The sequence below is a fragment of the Hemicordylus capensis genome, chromosome 6 (genome assembly GCF_027244095.1).
Source record: "Hemicordylus capensis ecotype Gifberg chromosome 6, rHemCap1.1.pri, whole genome shotgun sequence".
Taxonomy (NCBI): Eukaryota; Metazoa; Chordata; class Lepidosauria; order Squamata; family Cordylidae; genus Hemicordylus; species Hemicordylus capensis.
In genome coordinates this window covers 30,550,541-30,570,867 of record NC_069662.1, presented here as the reverse complement: position 1 = coordinate 30,570,867, position 20,327 = coordinate 30,550,541, and the positions used below count along the sequence as shown (strand labels likewise).

The following is a 20,327-nucleotide window of genomic DNA, read 5'->3' as shown; positions in this document are numbered from 1 at the left end:
TTTTTTTTTAAACCAACCCCTATAAAAGTATTTATGAGAGACACAGGGAGCTGTAGGGAGAAGAGGGGATTCTGCCCCCCTGCCTTACAATGGAAAACATTGTTCCACCAGCATGATATAAATTTGGATGTTGGTAACTTTTTTTACACAGGAACGTAGGATGCTGCCTTATACAGAGTCATTGGTCCACCTAGCTCAGTATTATCTACACAAAGTGATAGTGGCATCTCCAAGGTTGCAGGCAGGAGTCTCTCTCAGCCCAACACAGCATCCTGCTAGGTATTCCAAAAATGAAGGGCACCTTCACTTCTTAATTTCATTATTGATAGGTGGGCAGATTTCTTTCTTAATTTAATTTTTTGAGGGACAAGACTATATCCCCATACAATATTTACTAGTATATGATATAGGCTACAAAGTCTGCAATGTGGGGTTATAATTATTGAAGGGAGGGACCATATCCCAAATGGGGAAATAATTTATTTGAAAAATGCTTTAAAATCCTAGCAGTTTAATAGCAATCTCGATGCTTTGGCCATTTGCAAAAGCAAATAAAACATACTTACTATGAAAGGGAAAACCAACTTTCTACAAGAATCAGCTTGTTCTCAAGTAATATATGATTATTAAAGGCTGCAGCTGTTTCATCTCGGTTCAAACAATCTTCCAGAGATGTTGCACCTTAGGTGAAAAAAACAGATGCTCTAAAACATTTTAGCATGTAAAATACATAAAGAGGAACCACCAGCAGAAATAACCTTGAGGTCCCTGAAAGCTTTGTTTAAAAGAAAGCCTGAGAGACTTATTACACACTATTAGAGGATATTACTGTTGTTAGAGATTACCAAATGTCTCCTAGGAATACAGATAAACTGTTGGAAGAATTTACAGCCAGTGGCTGAGATCCTGACAAAATTTACTAGATGCAGCCCTATTGAAAATTAGTAGCCCTTTAGAGCAGGGATTCTCAATGTTCGGTCCCCAGATGTTTTTGGACTTCAACTCCCATAATCCCCAACCAAAGGCCACTGGGACTGGGGATTATGGGAGCTGAAGTCCAAAAACATCTGGAGACCAAATGTTGAGAATCCCAGCTTTAGAGTAACTCCTGCAGAGTACTACTGAGTTGCTTTGTCTGCATGTCAGCCAGTGCCACTGCGATGCAAGTCCACAGCCAAACTTTTAAACATCTTTGAATCTGAGAAGAGTTTCATGATCAACTTGTGATATAACTTGGTAGCTTGTTGCTGGAAAAAGAAGAGAGAGCACAAATCCCCTTGGGTATAGGTTAGCATGCATAGAGACATTCACTCAATGTTTTTGGCAGTTTCAACGTTTTAATCATATCACATGGAGATATTTTAAGAGTTCTGCAGGGGTCTTCCCTTTGTGGAAAACAGTGTGCTGAGCAGGGAGGAGAGCTAATATGCAGGAGGAGAGCAGGTTCCGTGGTAGCAAGCATTTTTATTCATTGTCCTCTTTGCTAAGCAGGGTGTGCCCTGCTTATTTATTTATTTATTTATTTATTTATTTTTACATTTCTATACCGCCTTTCGTTAAAAGAAAACCCCAAGGAGGTTTACAAAAATTAAAACATACAATAAAAAGCAGTAAAAACACCAAGCTAAAAACAAGCATAAAACTAGACAACAGATAAAAACACATAAAAGCAGCAGTAAAAAACTATTATGTCACAGCCTGGGTAAAAAGCCAAGTCCTTAAAAGCTTTCTAAAATCCGTGATGGAGTCCAAGGAACGAATGGCCACTGGGAGAGCATTCCAGAGTCTGGGGGCAGCAACAGAGAAGGCCCTGTCCCGAGTGCACGACAGCTGGGCCTCCCTCATTGTCGGCACCCGGAGCAGGGCCCCCTCAGATGTCCTTGTCAAGCGGGCAGCAACCCTTGGGAGCAGGCGGTCCCTCAAATACCCCGGGCCCAAACTGTTTAGGGCTTTAAAGGTCAAAAACAGCACCTTGAATTGGACCCGGAAACAAACTGGCAGCCAGTGCAGCTCTTTCAAAATGGGGGTGATATGTTCCCAATGGGCAGCTCTGGATAAAACCCTCGCTGCCGCATTTTGCACTAGCTGCAGTTTCCGGATATTCTGCTTAGCATTTGAATGGAAGACTGAATGTGAGCACTGTAAGTTATTCTCCTTAGGGGATGGGGCTGCTCTGGGAACCAGTTATTCTCCTTAGGGGATGGGGCTGCTCTGGGATCCAGTTCAAATTCGAACCAGGGTGGTTCGAAGGTTCAAATTCGAACCGAACCAGCCATCAGGTTCGAGCTGCAGGTTTGAATTCGAACCGAACCAGGGGGTGGTTCAATTCAAACCAGATCAAACCAGTTTGAACTGGTTATGACATCCAAAAATCAGTAGGATGGTAGCTGGCACCCAGGGGTACCTGCCACCCAAACCCCAAAGCAATTGGACACTCGTACAATTTTTTATGAATTTAAAAAAATATTTTTATTTTTTTCTCATAGGGTATAATGGGACTCAAACCATCCCATTATTCTCTATTGTGGAGCCCCCATGGGTGCCAAAACCCACACAAACCCCAAAGCAATTTGACAGACCTATTATTTTTTATGAATATTGAAATATTTTAAATTATTTTTCTCATAGGGTATAATGAGACCCGAGCCAGCCAATATCCCCTATTGTGGAGCACCTAGGGACATAAATGTGGGGTGGGTGGTAGACAACCAGGGGTGCCTACTATCCACAATGTTCCAAAGCAATCAGACACTCCTCTGATTATTGGTGAATTTTAAAATTATTTTGGAATTTCTCATAGAGAATAATGAGGATTGTAGAAAATGTATAGCTTCACGCCAAGGAGAAAGGGGTGTCCTAGAGTGGAGTGTGGTGGGTGGTAGTCCCAAGGTGGCCAAGGAAGCTATCAGAATTATTTGAAAGGAATTGGGCAAAGGGCTGGTTTTTAAGTGATTTTTGAAGTTTATGCATCTTTGAGGTTAGCAGATGAGAGTGGATTCATGGTTTGACATTGAAAATATCATATGCTACCAAAGAATCTACACTCAGAACACTTCAAAAACAACAAAACCCAGTACTCCATGGATTAGCAACCCATGGGGGTGGTTGGCACCCTCTTTGCACTAGACCACCACTCACTCTGGGACACCCCAGAACCCCACAAGTGGCTTCAAGGTTTTTCTCCATAGGTAAGAATGCAGGTTTCAGCAGCCCCATAACTGCACTTGAGGGGTGCTGGGGTGTTCCAGAGCGAGGGTGCCAACCACTTAGTACACAAAATGGTTCAAATCACCATGCTCTCCTAACCACTTCTGAGGAAATGCCGTTAACTACTCCTGAATGTCATTAACCTCCGTGAGCCATTTTTGAAAGGGCGGTATATAACTCAAATAAACCAAATAACTCAAATGACTTAAATGACTCAAATGTATGAATGAATGACTCAACAATGCCTCCTTCAAGAAATCACATTTGTCTTATTGAAACTGTTTTGGTTCCCCTCAGCACCGCCCCACCCCCATGATCTACCACACATTGAGGTGAGTCACACAATTGTCCTTGGTGGGCTGGGAGGGCTTGGGGCAGGCTGCACTTAACCTACCTTCCCCCAGAGGACTGGACTTGCCTCCATCAGCATGCATCCCACATGCCCACATGGACAACCCTGCTCTGTGCAGCTCCATGAAGCATGGAGCAGGGCAGAGGGATCTGGGGCTGGAACTTGTTGTTCCAGCCTCCAGGCATCCCTCAGTGCAATGTCCTGCATGAGCATTGCATTGGAGATTCTATGCGCCCATCTCTGTGACTCCTCAGGCTGCATGGAGCCCAAAGAATCACACAATACCTGGTAGCTGGGGTAAGTGAGAGAGAGTACCCCTAATCTCTGCTAAGAGCTGGGTTTGTTAATTGGGTTAGGCGGGCGAGAAATGGAGGGATCTGCAAGGATCATGCCACTTCTCATGACTTGACCAACCCTACTTGGGGTAGACCAGGCAGGATCAGGCTGGTCGTGAAAACAACCTCATTCTATTTTAAGAGAAATGTCAAAGGCAACTCTGCACTATAGCCACTGCAGCTGCAGCGGGGGGAGGGGTAGGCTGTGACATAGGAAGTTATATTCTAAGAGTGGGAAGACCATCTAAGATCTGAGGACCTGTGGCCAAGCTTGGGCTCCTAATCAAATGCGTGTCAAATATATATCTTTGGATAATCTCTTATTTTGCAAAATAATTAATCATTTACTCAGGACACTTTTAGATATACAGTGAGGTCATTCACACAGTCAAAAAACTGTGTTCTACCTAAGTTTGGGACCTGTGTGTGCTCCCAATTTGTGGTTGTGTGGAAGCAAGGTAGGAGGAAAACCTGGGTAGAAGTGATTGTGTGGAATCAAGGTAGGAGGAAAAGCTACCCATATTTTCCTCCTACCTTGCTTCCACACAATCACTTCTACCCAGGTTTTCTTCTTATCTTGCTTCCACACAAACAAAAATTGGGAGCACACACAGCTCCCAAACCTGGGTTGAACATAGTTTTTGATTGTGTCAATGCCCTCAGTATCTTCATCAAAAATGCTTTGGAGGTGATTCAGAAATCTATATTTGTTGGATTGATTTAATTTGTCCCTTAGGGATACATACATCTCCTTTGATTCACACCCCCCCCACCCATTTACTCTGTAGAAAGCAGAATTGTAGAAGTCCATTCTTGAGCTTAAAGGATTGTAATGGTGTGTGGTAATGATCTCTTAGCTATTCTAATAGGCATCACGAAACAGTTTAAATAGTATTCACAAATATAGCTTTTTCACTGCCTCCAGCTGTTTCTTTCCACCTCTCGTATCAGTTCTTTCTCCACATACCAAAGTGGTTAATTGGAATGTAACAGACCAAAATACTGAGAATATTAAAAGGGTTTCCAGTACAGCCATGTCATCAAGTATGCACAAAATACTGGGTCCTACCAAATTTGAAATATGTGGATTTTCTCCCCAATTCTGCAGTTGGAAATGAATGAAAAAGACAACAAAATATGGCCTGATGAGACCGTCCTTGGGATTCTTCTTATAATCTTTGATACTGTAAGTTACCTTTTATTTTGATTACCAGGTTTTGCATTTTTAACAACAAATGACAAGAGGTAGAAGAGGGAGCATAAGAAAGGGAAATTCATGTTATGGGTAGCCACAAGACACTATGGTCTCAACTGCAGAGAGACATGTATGGAGGCCAGGGAGAAGGTGAATTAGCATGTGCTATCCATCTTCTTATGGGTAGCATAAGAAGATTTTCTCTCTCTCTCATAATAATTATTTAAGTCATTTCAACACTAACAAAAGAAGAAAGAAGTGTTCACATTTTGTGGGGACATTTTAAAAATTTACTCTCATGAGTATACAAGCAAGTAAGCTACATAAAGTTTTAACCCAGTTTTAACCATACATAATTATTGTTATTTAATGGTATTTAATCCCTTATATATGTAAAAACTGTTCTCTGTAGTACAATATAACCAGTTTAGTTTGTCATTTTTGATAATGCATCCATTTAATTAGCATTAATTGCCTGGAGGGTCGGGTTTGGAGTAATGGGCTCCTTCTCACGGGAACACTTCAAGAAGTGACCGAACCGCTCTCTGTTGAGGATGCTTCAGTTCTGGATTTCCTGCATCATTCAGTGGCTAGGCTTTATGGCCTAAATGCTCCTCTGGTTCTATGGGTCTATAATCCTAATTCCTGGGTTAAAGTACATTATCCTTAGATTTCCTCCTTCCCCCCACTGAAACCCCCACCCTACCCCAACACTTTTCTGTATCATGGTCTTCCAGAAGCATTTGACACCCTCATCTCTGTGTTTAGGCCAATGCCTGTCACATTGGTTTCCGTCGTCTCTTCCTCTGCCAGACTTCTCCTTGTCTGCTGTACATTGCACTGCACTCTACAAGGCATGTAATCTGTTTCTAGGGACATACAAATAGACATTACAACTCTTTCTGGTTCAGAGCTCACGCTCTTAGCCGACTTGCTGCTTCTGTATTAAAAGTATTCCCCTGCCCCATTGTTCATAATCACGCCTATCAAAGTTTACAGGCCAACACAGTGTGAGATGATTCCTTTCAGCATCTTCCTATATCGCTGCTGCCAGATATAGTACCAGCAGGGATTTGAAGTGGCAACCTTCTGCTTATTAGTCAAGCATTTCCTCGCTGCGCCACTTAAAAAGACTGCAATATTGCAATTCCATTAACTGACATTTTAAGCACAACTTTTCCTGTTATCAAAGTGCTTCGTCAGCTAGTGCTCACATGTATAACCCTATGTGGTATTCAAGAGGTGTGTCATGTGGCATCTTCTATGGTTGCCTGGCTCCAATTCTGTGTGTGTCATATCTAGAATTTCTATGCTACACAGAATAATGTATCTATCCCACTGCCCGTGTCTTCATCCCAGGCAATTACATCAACTTCACACGACTATGAAGAACCAGACAAGAACTGAGATGGAATTCATCCTCCTCGGATTCTCTGGGACCAAAAGAGTTCAGTCTCTGCTCTTCACTTCATTCTTTATCACCTACACTGTTGCTTTGGTAGGCAACCTCCTCATTATTACATTGGTCTGGTGTGATAACACCCTTCATAGCCCCATGTACACGTTTATTGCCAACCTGTCCTTTTTAGAGGCTCTGTACACTACGGCAGTTATCCCCAACTTGCTAGTCAACCTAATGAGCCAGAGAAAATCTATTTCTTTTAGTTGCTGCATTTCCCAAGTCTATGTCTACTTCTCAGCAGGTTCAACAGTGTTCTTCCTTTTGACACTTATGTCTTTTGACCGCTACATTGCTATATGCAACCCACTGCGATACACAACCATCATGAACATGTACTTTTGCCTTCACCTTGTAGCTGCTTCCTGGGTGTGTGGTTTCCTTGTTATGATACCACCAGTCATCTTGGTAGCCCGGCTGACATTTTGTGGACCCAATGTCATCAACCATTTCTTTTGTGATGTTGACCCCTTGCTCAAGCTAGCCTGCTTTGATACCAGGAATATTGAGCTAGTGAACGTTGTCAGTTCTGCCTTGCTTCTTCTAGGCTCATTAGTGGTAACAGCGGTGTCCTACTTGTTCATAATTGCAACTGTGATTAGAATTCCCTCAGCCAAAGGGCGTTGGAAGGCACTTTCCACCTGTGCCTCCCACCTAATCGTGGTTACACTATTCTATGGAAGCTCCATTTTTCTTTATGTTCAACCACAAGAAAGCCACTCATTGGACCTCAACAAAATGGCCAGCATTCTGAATACAGTGATAACACCGCTACTGAACCCTTTTATTTATAGCTTAAGAAACAAGAAAGTCAAAGAGGCCCTAGAACGTGTCACTAGAAGGAAGATTTTACCCTCATTAACCTTGGAAGTTTGAGATGGCAGAAATGTGATCTGCACTGTGTACCCTTTAATGACAAGGGCTGATTATCTATCTATCTATCTATCTATCTATCTATCTATCTATCTATCTATCTATCTATTGTTAGAGTTGTATACCACCTTTCATTTAAACAATCCCAAGGTGGTTCACAGAGAAAAATTCAAACAAGACTATAATGATTACACAATTAAAACATTAAGCAAAAAAAATAAAAAACAGGGGTTTCCTACTTGTTCATAATTGCAACTGTGATTAGAATTCCCTCAGCCAAAGGGCGTTGGAAGGCACTTTCCACTTGTGCCTCCCACCTAATCGTGGTTACACTATTCTATGGAAGCTCCATTCTCGTGGCAGAGAATTCCACAAGTTGATTATGCCAGTCATGGCACATTTTATTAGTTTTGAAAGGAACTTTTGCACAGGAGCTCTATAGTGCAAGACATTTTGTTCACTCAGGCCAAAAAAGAAACAAAAAATACCTTTATGTTCACTTTTTGTTCATTTTGATTTTTAAATTTGATTGGATCTTAAATTGCACCTCATCCAGCAGAAGATTATTTTCAGGGCCTACTGGACTCCTCTATAACTTATGCGATTAAAAATGTCCTCAAATAGTAACTGTTGGAGATGCAACAATCCACAGGCCAATTTAACACATATGTTCAGGGAATGTTCCATAGTGCAAGGCTTCTGGAGAGAGGTCACTATGCGAATTAACTTAGTGCTGGATTCCTCTCTTGCACTGAAGGATCAAAATGCAGTGTTGGGGTTTATTCCAACCAGCTGGGGACTAAAATACAGCTCTAAACAATGGCTTTGGCAGAGCCTGCTGGTTGCCAAGAGGTTGATATTGAGGCTGTGGAAATCTCCCAATCCCCCTCGGTGCAAGGACTGGGTTCAGGACCTGCTTAAGCTTGCAAAACATGAAAAATGGGCCCTCAAAAAAGTAAATAAATTGGATAAATGGTCTAAAATTTGGGATAACTTTCTTAATCTTTTCTTAGAATAAGAATCCTTCTGATCTATCCACATCTTCTAGTGCAATGGTGATTCTCCCTTCTTCTCTTACTTTTTTCCTCTTCTGTTTTACTTTCTTTCTTTCCCCTTCCTCTTCTTTCGTGGGGGGGGGGGGCAGGTGTGGGGGTGTGAGGGTAATTTGGGCATGTTGTTGCAAAATATAAAATGTTATAAAATGTTTAAAAACATTAAATAAAAAAACCTTATTTTTAAGAAGTTGTAAATTGTTTTGTATTGCATTTAGTATCCCCCCTTTGGTCTGTTGTAATTTAATGTACTATGTGATTTTATTTGGTCTTTTAATGCTGTGCTGTGTGTCACCCAGAGAGCAATTTGTTATGGGGAGGATAACAAATAATGTTGTTGTATTTTTTGTTGTTTTATTAGAGTAAAAATAAAGTAAACTGTGCCGTCAAGTTGATTTCGACTCCTGGCGCCCACAGAGCCCTGTGGTTTTCCTTGGTAGAATACAGGAGCGGTTTACCATTGCTTCCTCCCATGCATTATAAGAGGATGCCTTTCAGCTTCTTCCTATATCACTGCTGCCCGATATAGTACCAGCAGGGATTCTGTTATCTAAATGCCTCGTAAGCTAGTGCTCACATGTATAACCCTATATGGTATTCCAGAGGTGTGTCATGTGGCATCTTCTGTGGTTGTCTGGCTCCAATTCTATGTGTGTCGTATCTAGAATTTCTATGCTACACAGAATAATGTATCTATCCCAATACCTTTTTCTTCATCCCAGGCAATTACATCAACTTCACACGACTATGAAGAACCAGACAAGAACTGAGATGGAATTCATCCTCCTCGGATTCTCTGGGACCAAAAGAGTTCAGTCTCTGCTCTTCACTTCATTCTTTACCACCTACACTGTTGCTTTGGTAGGCAACCTCCTCATTATTACATTGGTCTGGTGTGATAACACCCTTCATAGCCCCATGTACATGTTTATTGCCAACCTGTCCTTTTTAGAGGCTCTGTACACTACGGCAGTTATCCCCAACTTGCTAGTCAACTTAATGAGCCAGAGAAAATCTATTTCTTTTAGCAGCTGCATTTCCCAAGCCTATGTCTACTTCTCAGCAGGTTCAGCAGAGTTCTTCCTTTTGGCAGTTATGTCTTTTGACCGCTACATTGCTATATGCAGCCCACTGCGATATACAACCATCATGAACATGTACTTTTGCCTTCAGCTTGTAGCTGCTTCCTGGGTGTGTGGTTTCCTTGTTGTGATTCCACCAGCCATCTTGGTAGCCCGGCTGACATTTTGTGGACCCAATGTCATCAACCATTTCTTTTGTGATGTTGACCCCTTGCTCAAGCTAGCCTGCTTTGATACCAGGAATATTGAGCTAGTGAGCTTTGTCAGTTCTGCCTTGCTTCTTCTAGGCTCATTAGTGGTGACAGGGGCATCCTACTTGTTCATAATTGCAACTGTGATTAGAATTCCCTCAGCCAAAGGGCGTTGGAAGGCATTTTCCACCTGTGTCTCCCACCTAATCGTGGTTACACTATTCTATGGAAGCTCCATTTTTCTTTATGTTCAACCACAAAAAAGCCACTCACTGGACCTCAACAAAATGGCCAGCATTCTGAATACAGTGATAACACCGCTACTGAACCCTTTTATTTATAGCTTAAGAAACAAGAAAGTCAAAGAGGCCCTAGAACGTGTCACCAGAAGGAAGATTTTACCCTCATTAATCTTGTAAGTTTGAGATGGCAGAAATGTGATCTGCACTGTGTACCCTTTAATGACAAGGGCTGATTATCTATCTATCTATCTATCTATCTATCTATCTATCTATCTATCTATCTATCTATCTATTGTTAAATTTGTATACCGCCTTTCATTAAAACATCCCAAGGTGGTTCACATAGAAAAATTCAAACAAGACTATAAAAATTACACAATTAAAACATTAAGCTAAAAAATAAAAACAGAGGTCTAACTAAACAGATTTTAAAATACATGCATAAAATAACCATACAAACTACAAAGAAGCAGCAGAAGATACAAGCACATAAAAGCCTAGGTAAAACTCCTGACTAATGAAGCATCTGTGTTGCTAGACTAAAGTTGCAGTGATGCAAGTGAGTCAAGACTTTCAATGAGCTGTCCACCATTCCCAAGATCCCTCTCCTGGTTAGTCAGAAACAGCTCAGGCCCCATCAGCGTATATTTGAAGTTGGGGTTTTTTGCTCCTAGTAGGCATCACTTTACACTTGCCAGCATTAAACCATGTTTGTCATTATGTTGTCAACTCCCCCAGTTCGGGGAGATCCCCTTGAAGCTCCTTGCGATCTGTTTGGGACTTCATTACCCTAAATAGTTTGGTGTCACCTCATCTGCAAATTTGGCCACCTTGCTGCTTACCCTAACTACTAGATCATTTATTAATAAATTAAAAAGCATAGGCCCTAGGTCAGATCCCTGGGGCACCGCACTTCTTATTTCCCTCCATTTAGAGAACTATATATTTATACCTACCCTGTTTCCTGTCCTTCAATTCGCACATGAACCTGTCACCTTATCCCATGACTGTTAGGTTTCAAGAGCCTTTGGTGAGGAACTTTGTTGAAATTTTTTTGAAAGTCCAGGTATACTATGTCAAGTGGATTACTTTTATCTATACATCTGTTGACACTCTCAAAAAACTCCTAAATTTTGGTGAGGCAAGATTTATCTTTGCAGAAGCCATGCTGGTTCTTTTTCAGCACTTATGAATGTGATGTAGTTTCAGATGTTAACAAGTGACTTAGCATGGACTAAGAAAATTAGCGGAACAAAATTATCTCTATTTGATCCATTTCAGATTTATTCAAATTTGTATATGACACTGCAAAAAGGTCACAGCAAATTCAGAACACCAGTGACATCTGCAAGCATAAAATCCTTCTTGTAAATAGTATATAAGCACTTGGAGTGTTCAGGTATGTCTTTCTTTCTCTCTCTTTCTCTCCCTCTACATTTTGCACAGCTGAAATCATACTACCTCCAATATTTCTGTGACTGTATTTAAGTGAAGGTTCCATACATAGCCATAAAGTTTGTATCTTTATGTGTATGTTTTCTATCTTTTGCAAATAAATGGATGTTTTCCAAGTTTTGCCTGAGTATTTTACATTAAAATGTTACTCCTTTGAAACACAAGCCCAAACCTCACTTATGCTAGACTAAAACAAAACAAAACACCTCCCCTATGCCGAAGATTCCTCTCTGCATGCATGGGGGCTCTGTATTGACTTTATTGTGATTTCATTTACAAATACAGGCAGTCCTAATCTTAAAAGGTAAAGGTAAAGTGTGCCTTTAAGTTGTTTTTGACTCCTGGTGCCCACAGAGCCCTGTAGAATACAGGAGGGGTTAACCATTGCCATCTCCCACGCAGTATATTGCTGCTGCCTGATATAGGTGTTTCCCATATTCTGGGAAACATACCAGTGGGGATTCGAACCAGCAACCTTCTGCTTGTTAGTCAAGCATTTCCCCGCTGTGCCACTTAAGGTGGCTTGGTGTCCAAATAAAGACAAACAGCACTTAAGGCATTGGTAAATTGTCACCATTTCACCATTTCACAACTTCCTCAGAAGGAACAGGTACGCAGTCTGGGAGTGCTTCTGGATCTACACCTTTCCCTGGTTGCCTGGGTTGAGGGAGTGGCCAGGAGCGCTTTCTAACAGCTTCGGTTGATATGCCAGCTGAGTCCATTTCTTGAGGTTCATGATCTCAGAACAGTAGTACACTTGTGGTAGTAGACTTGATTACTGCAATGCGCTCTATGTGGGGCTGCCTTGGTATGTAGTCTGGATACTACAATTAGTACAAAATGCAGCTGCCAGTTTGGTCTCCGGGTCATCTTGAAGAAACCATATTACTCCTATATTACAGGGGTTACTCCTATATTAAAAGTGTTGCACTGGCTGCCAATAAGTTTCTGGGCAATATACAAAGTGCTGGTTAGAACCTACAGTATAAAGCCCTAAACAGCTTAGGCCCAAGGTACTTTATTCATTCATTCATTCATTCATTCATTCATTCATTCATTCAATTTATATACTGCCCTTCCAAAATGGCTTAGGGCAGTTTACAACAGAATAAAAACAAGTAAAACCAGTTAACAATTAAAATCAAAAATATAAAAAAAGAATAAAACCAATTAAACATTCAAACTGCTAAAAACTCTGGAGAACCAGGGCAAGCATTACAACAATTTAAACAAATTAAAAACCCTGAAAGGCCAGGCCAAACAGATGGGGTTTAAGGGCTCTCTTGAAGGTCACTAAGGATTTAAGATTACAAATTTCTGCTGGGAGTGCATTCCACAGCCCGGGAACAGCTACAGAGAAGGCCCACCTCTGAGTCACAACCAAACAAACCGGTAGTAACTGGAGAAGGACCTCCTCAGATAACCTTAATGTGCAGTGGGGATCATATAAAAGAAGGCGCTCTATAAGACATCTCAGGCCCAAGCTTTTCAGGGCTTTAAAGTTAATAACCAGCACTTTGTATTTTGCATGGGAACATATTGGCAGCCAGTATAACTGTTTCAAAACAGACATAATATGGTCTCTCCGGGTTGCCCCAGAGATGAATCTGGCTGCTGCATTCTGAAGTTTCCAGACTACATACAAAGGCAGCCCCACGTAGAGCGCATTGCAATAATCAAGTCGGGAGGTTACCAGCTGATGCACCACTGTTTTGAGGTCATCCTCTTCAAGGAATGGACACAGCTGTCGAATCAGCCGAAGTAGATAAAAAGCACTCCTGGCCATGGCCTCCACCTGAGATACCAGGGTGAGGCCTGGGTCCAGGAGTACTCCCAAGCTCTGCACCTGCTCCTTCTGGGGGAGTGTAACCCCATCCAGCACAGGAAGATCTAACCCACCCCTCAGATTCTGAGCCCCCACAATGAGCACCTCCATCTTGCTTGGATTCAGCTTCAATTTGTTATCCCTCATCCAGCCCATTACTGCCTGTAGGCAGGCATTTAGAGAATGAGTGCCATTTCCTGAAGATGAAAAGGAGAAGTAGATTTGGGTTTCATCAGCATACTGATAACACCCAGCACCAAACCTCCTCACCCAGAGGTTTCATGTAGATGTTAAAAAGCATTGGTGACAGAATGGAGCCCTGAGGGACTCCATATAACAGCTCCTGTTTTGAGGAGCAACTGTTACCAAGCTCCACCATCTGGAATCTACCCAAGAGATAGGAACGGAACCACTGGAAGGCAGTGCTGCCTATCCCCAACTCCTCCAGGCCATCCAAAAGGATACCATGGTTGGTGGTATCGAACGCCGCTGAGAGATCCAGAAGAACCACAAAGTCACACTCCCTCTGTTGATTCCCTGGTAAAGGTCATCCATCAGGCCGACCAAGGCTGTCTCAACCCCATAGCCAGCTCTAAAGCCAGTTTGAAATGGGTTTAGATAACCAGTTTCCTCCAAGACCGCCTGGAGCTGGTCGGCCACCACCCTCTCAATCACCTTGCCCAACCAAGGGAGATTGGAGATTGGCCTGTAAATGTCCATCGCTAAGGGGTATAGGGAAGACTTCTTTAAGAGCGGTCTAACCATTGCCTCCTTCAGACAGGGGGGCACCCTGCCCTCCCTCAGTGATGCATTTATGATATTAACTATGCCACCTCCAACAATCTCCCTGATAGATAGAAGCAGCCAAATCAGGCAAGGATCCAGAGAACAGATGGTAGGCCGCACTGCCCCAAGCAGCTTGTCCACATCCTCAGGAGTCGCAGATTGAAACTGCTCCAATCTAATACTACAAGAGGGATCACTGGACACCTCCTCCACAGACCTTGCAGAAATAGTGGAGTCCAAGTCAGCCTGAATACAGGAGATCTTATTCGCAAAGAACCCATTAAAAGCATCACAGCAGAGCAATTCTGGGGACTGATTGGAAGTAGAAGGAACAGAAACCAAACTCCTCACAACCTGGGATAGCTCTGCCAAGTGTGAACCTGCAGCCACAATGCACGCAGACCAGAATCTCTTTTTTGCTGCATGCACTGCCACCACATAAGCCTTCAAATGGGTCACATGCTGAATCCTGTCAGATTCTAACCATGTTCTCCTCCACTTATGCTTTAGTCGCCTACCCAACCGCTTCAGCCCCTGCAGCCCCAGCAGGTCCTCAGTATACCAAGGGGCCATTTTTGCAGCAGGTCAGAAGGGACGCTTAGGAGCAATCATGTCTACTGCCCTTTTGAGTTCCCTCTTCCAGGTTCCAAACAGGGCATCAACAGAATCACCGGCCGCACTGACATCAAAATCCTCCAAGGCATTTTGAAATCCTGCTGGGTCCAGGAACCTTTTTGGATGGACCATCCTAATAGGTCCACCAGCCATGCAGGGGTGGATCGCAGCTGTGAGACCAACCTTAACTAGGTAGTGGTCCGTCCATGACAATGGGGAAACCACTGGATCCCCCACCCATTGAACATCTCCTTGATCCAAACAATAGACCAAATTGAGTGCATGGCCGGCAACATGAGTTGGTTCAGAAACTAGTTGGGATAGCCCCATAGTTGTCATGGCCTCTATGAACCTCTGAGCCACACCAGACAAGCCAGCCGAAAGTGGATATTGAAGTCCCCCAGCACCAAAGTCTTGGAGACTCCAACACGAACTCCGCGACCAGCTCCATCAGCTCAGTTAGGGAGTCAGTTGGGCAGTGGGGTAGACGATACACAAACAGAATCCCCAATCAATCCCTAGTTCCCAGCCTCAACAATATGCATTCAGTATATGTCAGCTGTCTCACAGGGGCCCTGGTAAGGGAAATGGTTTTCTTATGGACCACAGCCACTCCACCCACCCCCCGCCCACTTCCCCTGGCCTGCTCCATGACAGAATAACCTGGTAGGAGATGCTGAGCCCACACTGGACCACTCCCCTCCCCCAACCAGGTCTCAGTTATACATGCCAGGTCAGCTCCATCATCCACGATCAAGTCATGGACAATTTCGGTCTTTTTCTGAACTGACCTGGCATTGCAGAGGAGCAAGGCCAGACTCTGTGGGTCGTTGGAGCTGCTCCCCAAGGCCTGGGAGTTGACAGAGCAGTTGGAAGTGAAAACAGTTACTAAATTACTGATTTCCCTTCCCCTGTAATGGGGATATAGGGCCCATCAAATGAAGGGTACAGAAGAGATGTTAGGCCTGTATGAGCTGGCCAGATTGGTTTGAATCTGGACCAGATTCGAACTGATCTGACCCGGCTAGCTTTGGGCTCGGCCAAACCAGGCTCGGTCCAGTTCAGCTATCGAACCAAGTCAAGCTGGATCTTAGGCTGGACTGGATATACTTGTAAAGGAAATCCTTAAGGCATCCCATTTACAAATAAAGCAACTGGCCCTATCCATCCCCAGCACACCATCCGTCCAGTGGCTGTTGCTGGTGTCTATTATATTTCTTTTAAAGATTGTGAGCCCTTTGGGGACAGGGAGCTATTTCAGCCATTTTTATTTAGTTACTTTATTTCTTTCTATGCAAACCACTTTGGGAAACTTTAGTTGTAAAGGTAAAGTGTGGTGTCAAGTAAATTTCGACTCCTGGCACACACAGAGCCCTGTGGTTTTCTTTGGTAGACTACAGAAGGGCTTTACCATTGCCTCCTCCCGCGCAGTATGAGATGATGCCTTCCAGCATCTTCCTATATCACTGCTGCCAAATATAGTACCAGCAGGGTAAAGCAGTATATAAATATTTGTCATATTCAAAGATGGGTGTAGCCGAGTGAGCATCCAAAAGAGGCATCTGGTGGCGGCTGAAGGTGGATGACAGTGACAGTGGTGGGAGCCCCAGCCTGGGAGAACGGGGAGCTCAGCAGTTCCTCCTAGAGGATCAGAGGCTCCCAGATGGAATGCCTTACAGGTATCAGCTACAGGTATCACCTTACAACCCATCAGCTTTTTTAAAGCTTCATCCCTGGTGTTAACTGAAACTATTCTATTTTTGAGGAAACAAGACTGCTTCTCAGAATGTACATAGAGTACTGAGTTACTGGATTCAGTTCTCAAAAAATTCAGCCCTAAATCCTAAAATATGTAATGTTGTGGACATGGCATAGCAGGGGACGTTGTTATTGTTATTGTTATTGTTACATTTCTATCCCAATCTTCCTCCAAGGAGCCCATAGTGGTGTACTACATACTTAAGTTTCTCTTTCACAACAACCCTGTGAAGTAGGTTAGGCTGAGAGAGAAGTGACTGGCCCAGAGTCATCCAGCAAGTATCATGGCTGAATGGGGATTTGAACTTTTCTTTGCTTTTCTGTGTTTAAAAATGATAGACCAGAAACATTTATATTTCTAGATCTGTTACAGAAGCTTTGAGAGCATTCCAAATCGGATTTGGCTAAAAGAGAAGTGACTGGCCCAGAGTCACCCAGCAAGTATCATGGCGGAATGGGGATTTGAACTTGGCTCTTCCCGGTCCTAGTCCAGCACTCTAACCACTACACCACACTGGTTCTTTGTAAGTAATCAGTGATGCAACTGATGCAGAACATAAAATGCAGAGCTATTGAAATGCATCATTATTGAGCTCTCTCTCAGAGACAGAATACATGGATTATCAAAGTCTTCCTGTCTTATTTTGCAAATTAATAATGCCACCAAACCATCTTCCCATACCAAACACACAAAATCACAGGAGCCCAGATTATGTGAGCTTAATAGGAAACCTTAGTAGTCCTTCCCATTGTATAGGGGCAGAGGCTCTCCTGAGCAAAGAGTTGGTTATGTAAGCACTATGAGACTAGAACAAGCCAGAGACACTCTGAAATATGTAACCACATTCACAAAGGGAACCACTATAATCTGTACTTGACAGCCCAGTTTTGCCCAATCATGGGGGCCACTGGGTTCACAGGCAAGCCCAGTGGCTCCCAGGCGGTTAACCCACTTAAGTACCCCTCCCCTAAAACCGGACGGGTTTGTGGAGTGAGGGCTCCGAAAACCCATTTTTTAAAATTGTGAGTAGCGCGGTGTGGCTCCGTGCTTCGGCTACTCATGAGGAGACCCCCGGAGAGGAGGCAAAAAGCCACCTCCCGGCTCCGGGGATCTCGCCAGCATGCCCTGCGCACTCGTGCAGGGCATGCTGGAGCTTCCAGGGGCTGATCACCCCCGCTCCCCCCTGCCCCCGCTGGCTCTGTCATGGAGCTGGTAATTGTGTGGGCAGCCAATCCTGCCACCCAGGGCTCCCGCCCTGCTCGTGTGTGGGGAAAGCGGGCTTAGCCCACTCTCCCCGCTCACTCTCCTAAATCAGGTCGCACCGATTATGAGACCCAGCTCCTTGTCTCCTTCCAGAGACTGCAGCCTGAGTTTTGAATTTTTATATTAATTTATTTTTGCAATTATAGTTCCAAAGTGTTCACATGCATCTGGTGGCCATAGCTGCTTTCACATCATTCCCACAATGTGCTCTGAAAGATTAGCTTTATTTTAATAAAGGGTGTCGGGCTAGATTCTGATCTACTTACTGCTGCAGCGTGCCTTGCTGCATTGCACTCCAATGTATCTGGATTTCCTGCACAGATGGATACTTTGTATTTATACTTCATGCCTTGCTTTCTATTTTCCATAAACGAGTTGGCTGGCCGTGTTGAGTTCCCATGGCGAGTTCTCGGCATTTGGTCTATGACAACTCTCCATGGCCAGATGAGATGAGTGATATGGAGAGGATGCTAGGAGATATGCCAGTTTTCGACATGCAGATAATGCAGTCCAGATGACAGCCCATGCAAAAAATAATAATTAATAGATAAAAGCCTGCGTGTAACAGCCCGGCGAAAAAGCCTAGCTAGGAGGTGCTGGCCCACTGGGATTGGATCTGATCCTGGTAGTTCTCTAGCGTGGCTTAGGCTGCATGTGAGTACAGCCTCATTTTCTTGATTTCAGCTAAATATGGTATAATACTTTGGAATTTCATCTTGAATACACAGAAAGCTTAATCATGCTAATTCTAAACTATCCGACTGAACTCCCTTTCTCGCATCTTTCACCATTAGCTTAACTACAAAAGATTGGGACTAGGGAGATGTCTGACGACTGGTGTTCTCTAAGGATTAATTTCTCACAACCCCACCGAGAATGGGTATGATGCAACATACTCATCACAGCACAAAAGTATTACAATGAATGCAAACTCAGACATGCTTATCTTCAGAGAGGAAAAGAGACAAGAATCCCAGCTTTCATCGAATCAGGTATCATATTAAGCATAAATGCTGATTTGCACTGTGGTGTTAGAAACAATTCATCAAACTCAGAATTACATTACAAAATGAATGAGCCAGAATTATTCTCCAGAACTGATCTAAGAGTCAATCTGTATATTATGAAGAATCGGTTAATATACTGAAAAGGGTGGAAGAATTCTGCACTAGAATTCCACTAGAAACCACTAGTTTGTGGTTAATACACTAGACTGAGTGACTGGTGTATGTATACTGTAATTTCTATTCTTTCTGAGGGCTGGGTAATAAAGCAATTGAATCAAGTATCCTCTATATGTAGTGGCACACTGAGAATGCATATTGACCCTTCACAAGGTATATATTATAATGGAGGTGGTACACATTCCCCTTTCCACGTGCATTTATCTGGTTTGCATATTCTTTCTCCTATTTTCTGAGACTGGTGGCTGGTGTAGACTGTTTGTGTATACCTGCCTATGTACACAAACACCCCACTCAGGAGAGACTTCTGGCTGAAACTCTGGAGAAGCACTGCAAGTCAGTGTAGACAATACTCAGCAAGAAGGGCCAATGATCTGACTTGGTATAAGACGAACACAAGGATGTAATGAGTAGTATCTAAAGTTGTTTTTTAAAAGGAATGTGTGCTGGAGAAAATGATACCACGTGACTAAGAATACTGGATTTACTCAGTGTGAACTATACAATTCTACACTGTGCAAATGGACAGAGAAAAAATGTATTGCTAAAGGACACTTTTCGTAATCTTTATCTGATCATACTAGATAAGAACAAATCTTCATGAGCCCACAACAGAAATCAAAGAGACAGATAACATTAATGACCCCTTCTTTTTTCCTCACTGACATGATTTCTATGAAATCAGTTGATGTTTCTATCTTTCTATGGAATCTATTGATCTCATTGAGGGAGTTAAGCATGTTGTTACATCTTCCCATGACTGAACACGGCCAATATTTCATAAGTGTCCTTCATATGAAATCTTTGCTTTTTATCCCATTTCTCAAGTTTACTATGGTAAATGATGGATGTTTTTCTCTGATTCTCTTTCCCCTCTTTCCCCCATTTAAGCAAATGTAGTCAGTGGCTGACATGCATCCTAACGAATTTGTTGTGGGAGGAGGTTTCACTGCTGCTGAGCCTCTAGCTACTTGTGCTGAGTCCAGATGCTCTACTGCAAGAATGCTTCCCCATACACAACAGTTGCACCACTCATAAGAACATTTCAAGTTGATCAGATTAGGGGAGAACATGAGAACATAACAGCAGCCCTGCTGGATCAGGCCAAGGCCCAGCATCTTGTTTCATACCGTTGTCCACCAGATTCCGCTGGAAGCCACAGGTAGGGCATGCCCTCTCTCCTGCTGTTACTCCCTTGCAACTGGTACTCAGAGGCATCCTGCCTTTGAGGCTGGAGATGGCCTGTAGTCCTCCAACTAGTAGCAGATGATAGACCTCTCCTCTATGAAGTAATCAAAGCACCTCTTAAAGCCATCTAGGTTGTTGGCTGTCACCACATCTTGTGGCAGAGAATTCCACAAGTTTATTATGCCACTCATGGCACACTTTATTACTTTTGAAAGGAACTTTTGCACAAGAGCTTTATAGTGCAAGCCATTTTGTTCACTCAGG

At 43.1% G+C, this 20,327-nt stretch overlaps 2 protein-coding genes across 2 annotated transcripts; both read left to right on the top strand.

The window, feature by feature from the left end:
• Nucleotides 1-6,473: 6,473 nt before the first annotated feature.
• On the top strand, nucleotides 6,474-7,424 carry LOC128331114 (olfactory receptor 6M1-like). Its single transcript, XM_053264469.1, has one exon. The coding sequence runs from the start codon at nucleotides 6,474-6,476 to the stop codon at nucleotides 7,422-7,424; it is 951 nt and encodes a 316-aa protein (XP_053120444.1).
• Nucleotides 7,425-9,220: 1,796 nt separating this feature from the next.
• On the top strand, nucleotides 9,221-10,165 carry LOC128331113 (olfactory receptor 6M1-like). Its single transcript, XM_053264468.1, has one exon. The coding sequence runs from the start codon at nucleotides 9,221-9,223 to the stop codon at nucleotides 10,163-10,165; it is 945 nt and encodes a 314-aa protein (XP_053120443.1).
• The last annotated feature ends 10,162 nt before the right edge of the window (nucleotides 10,166-20,327 follow it).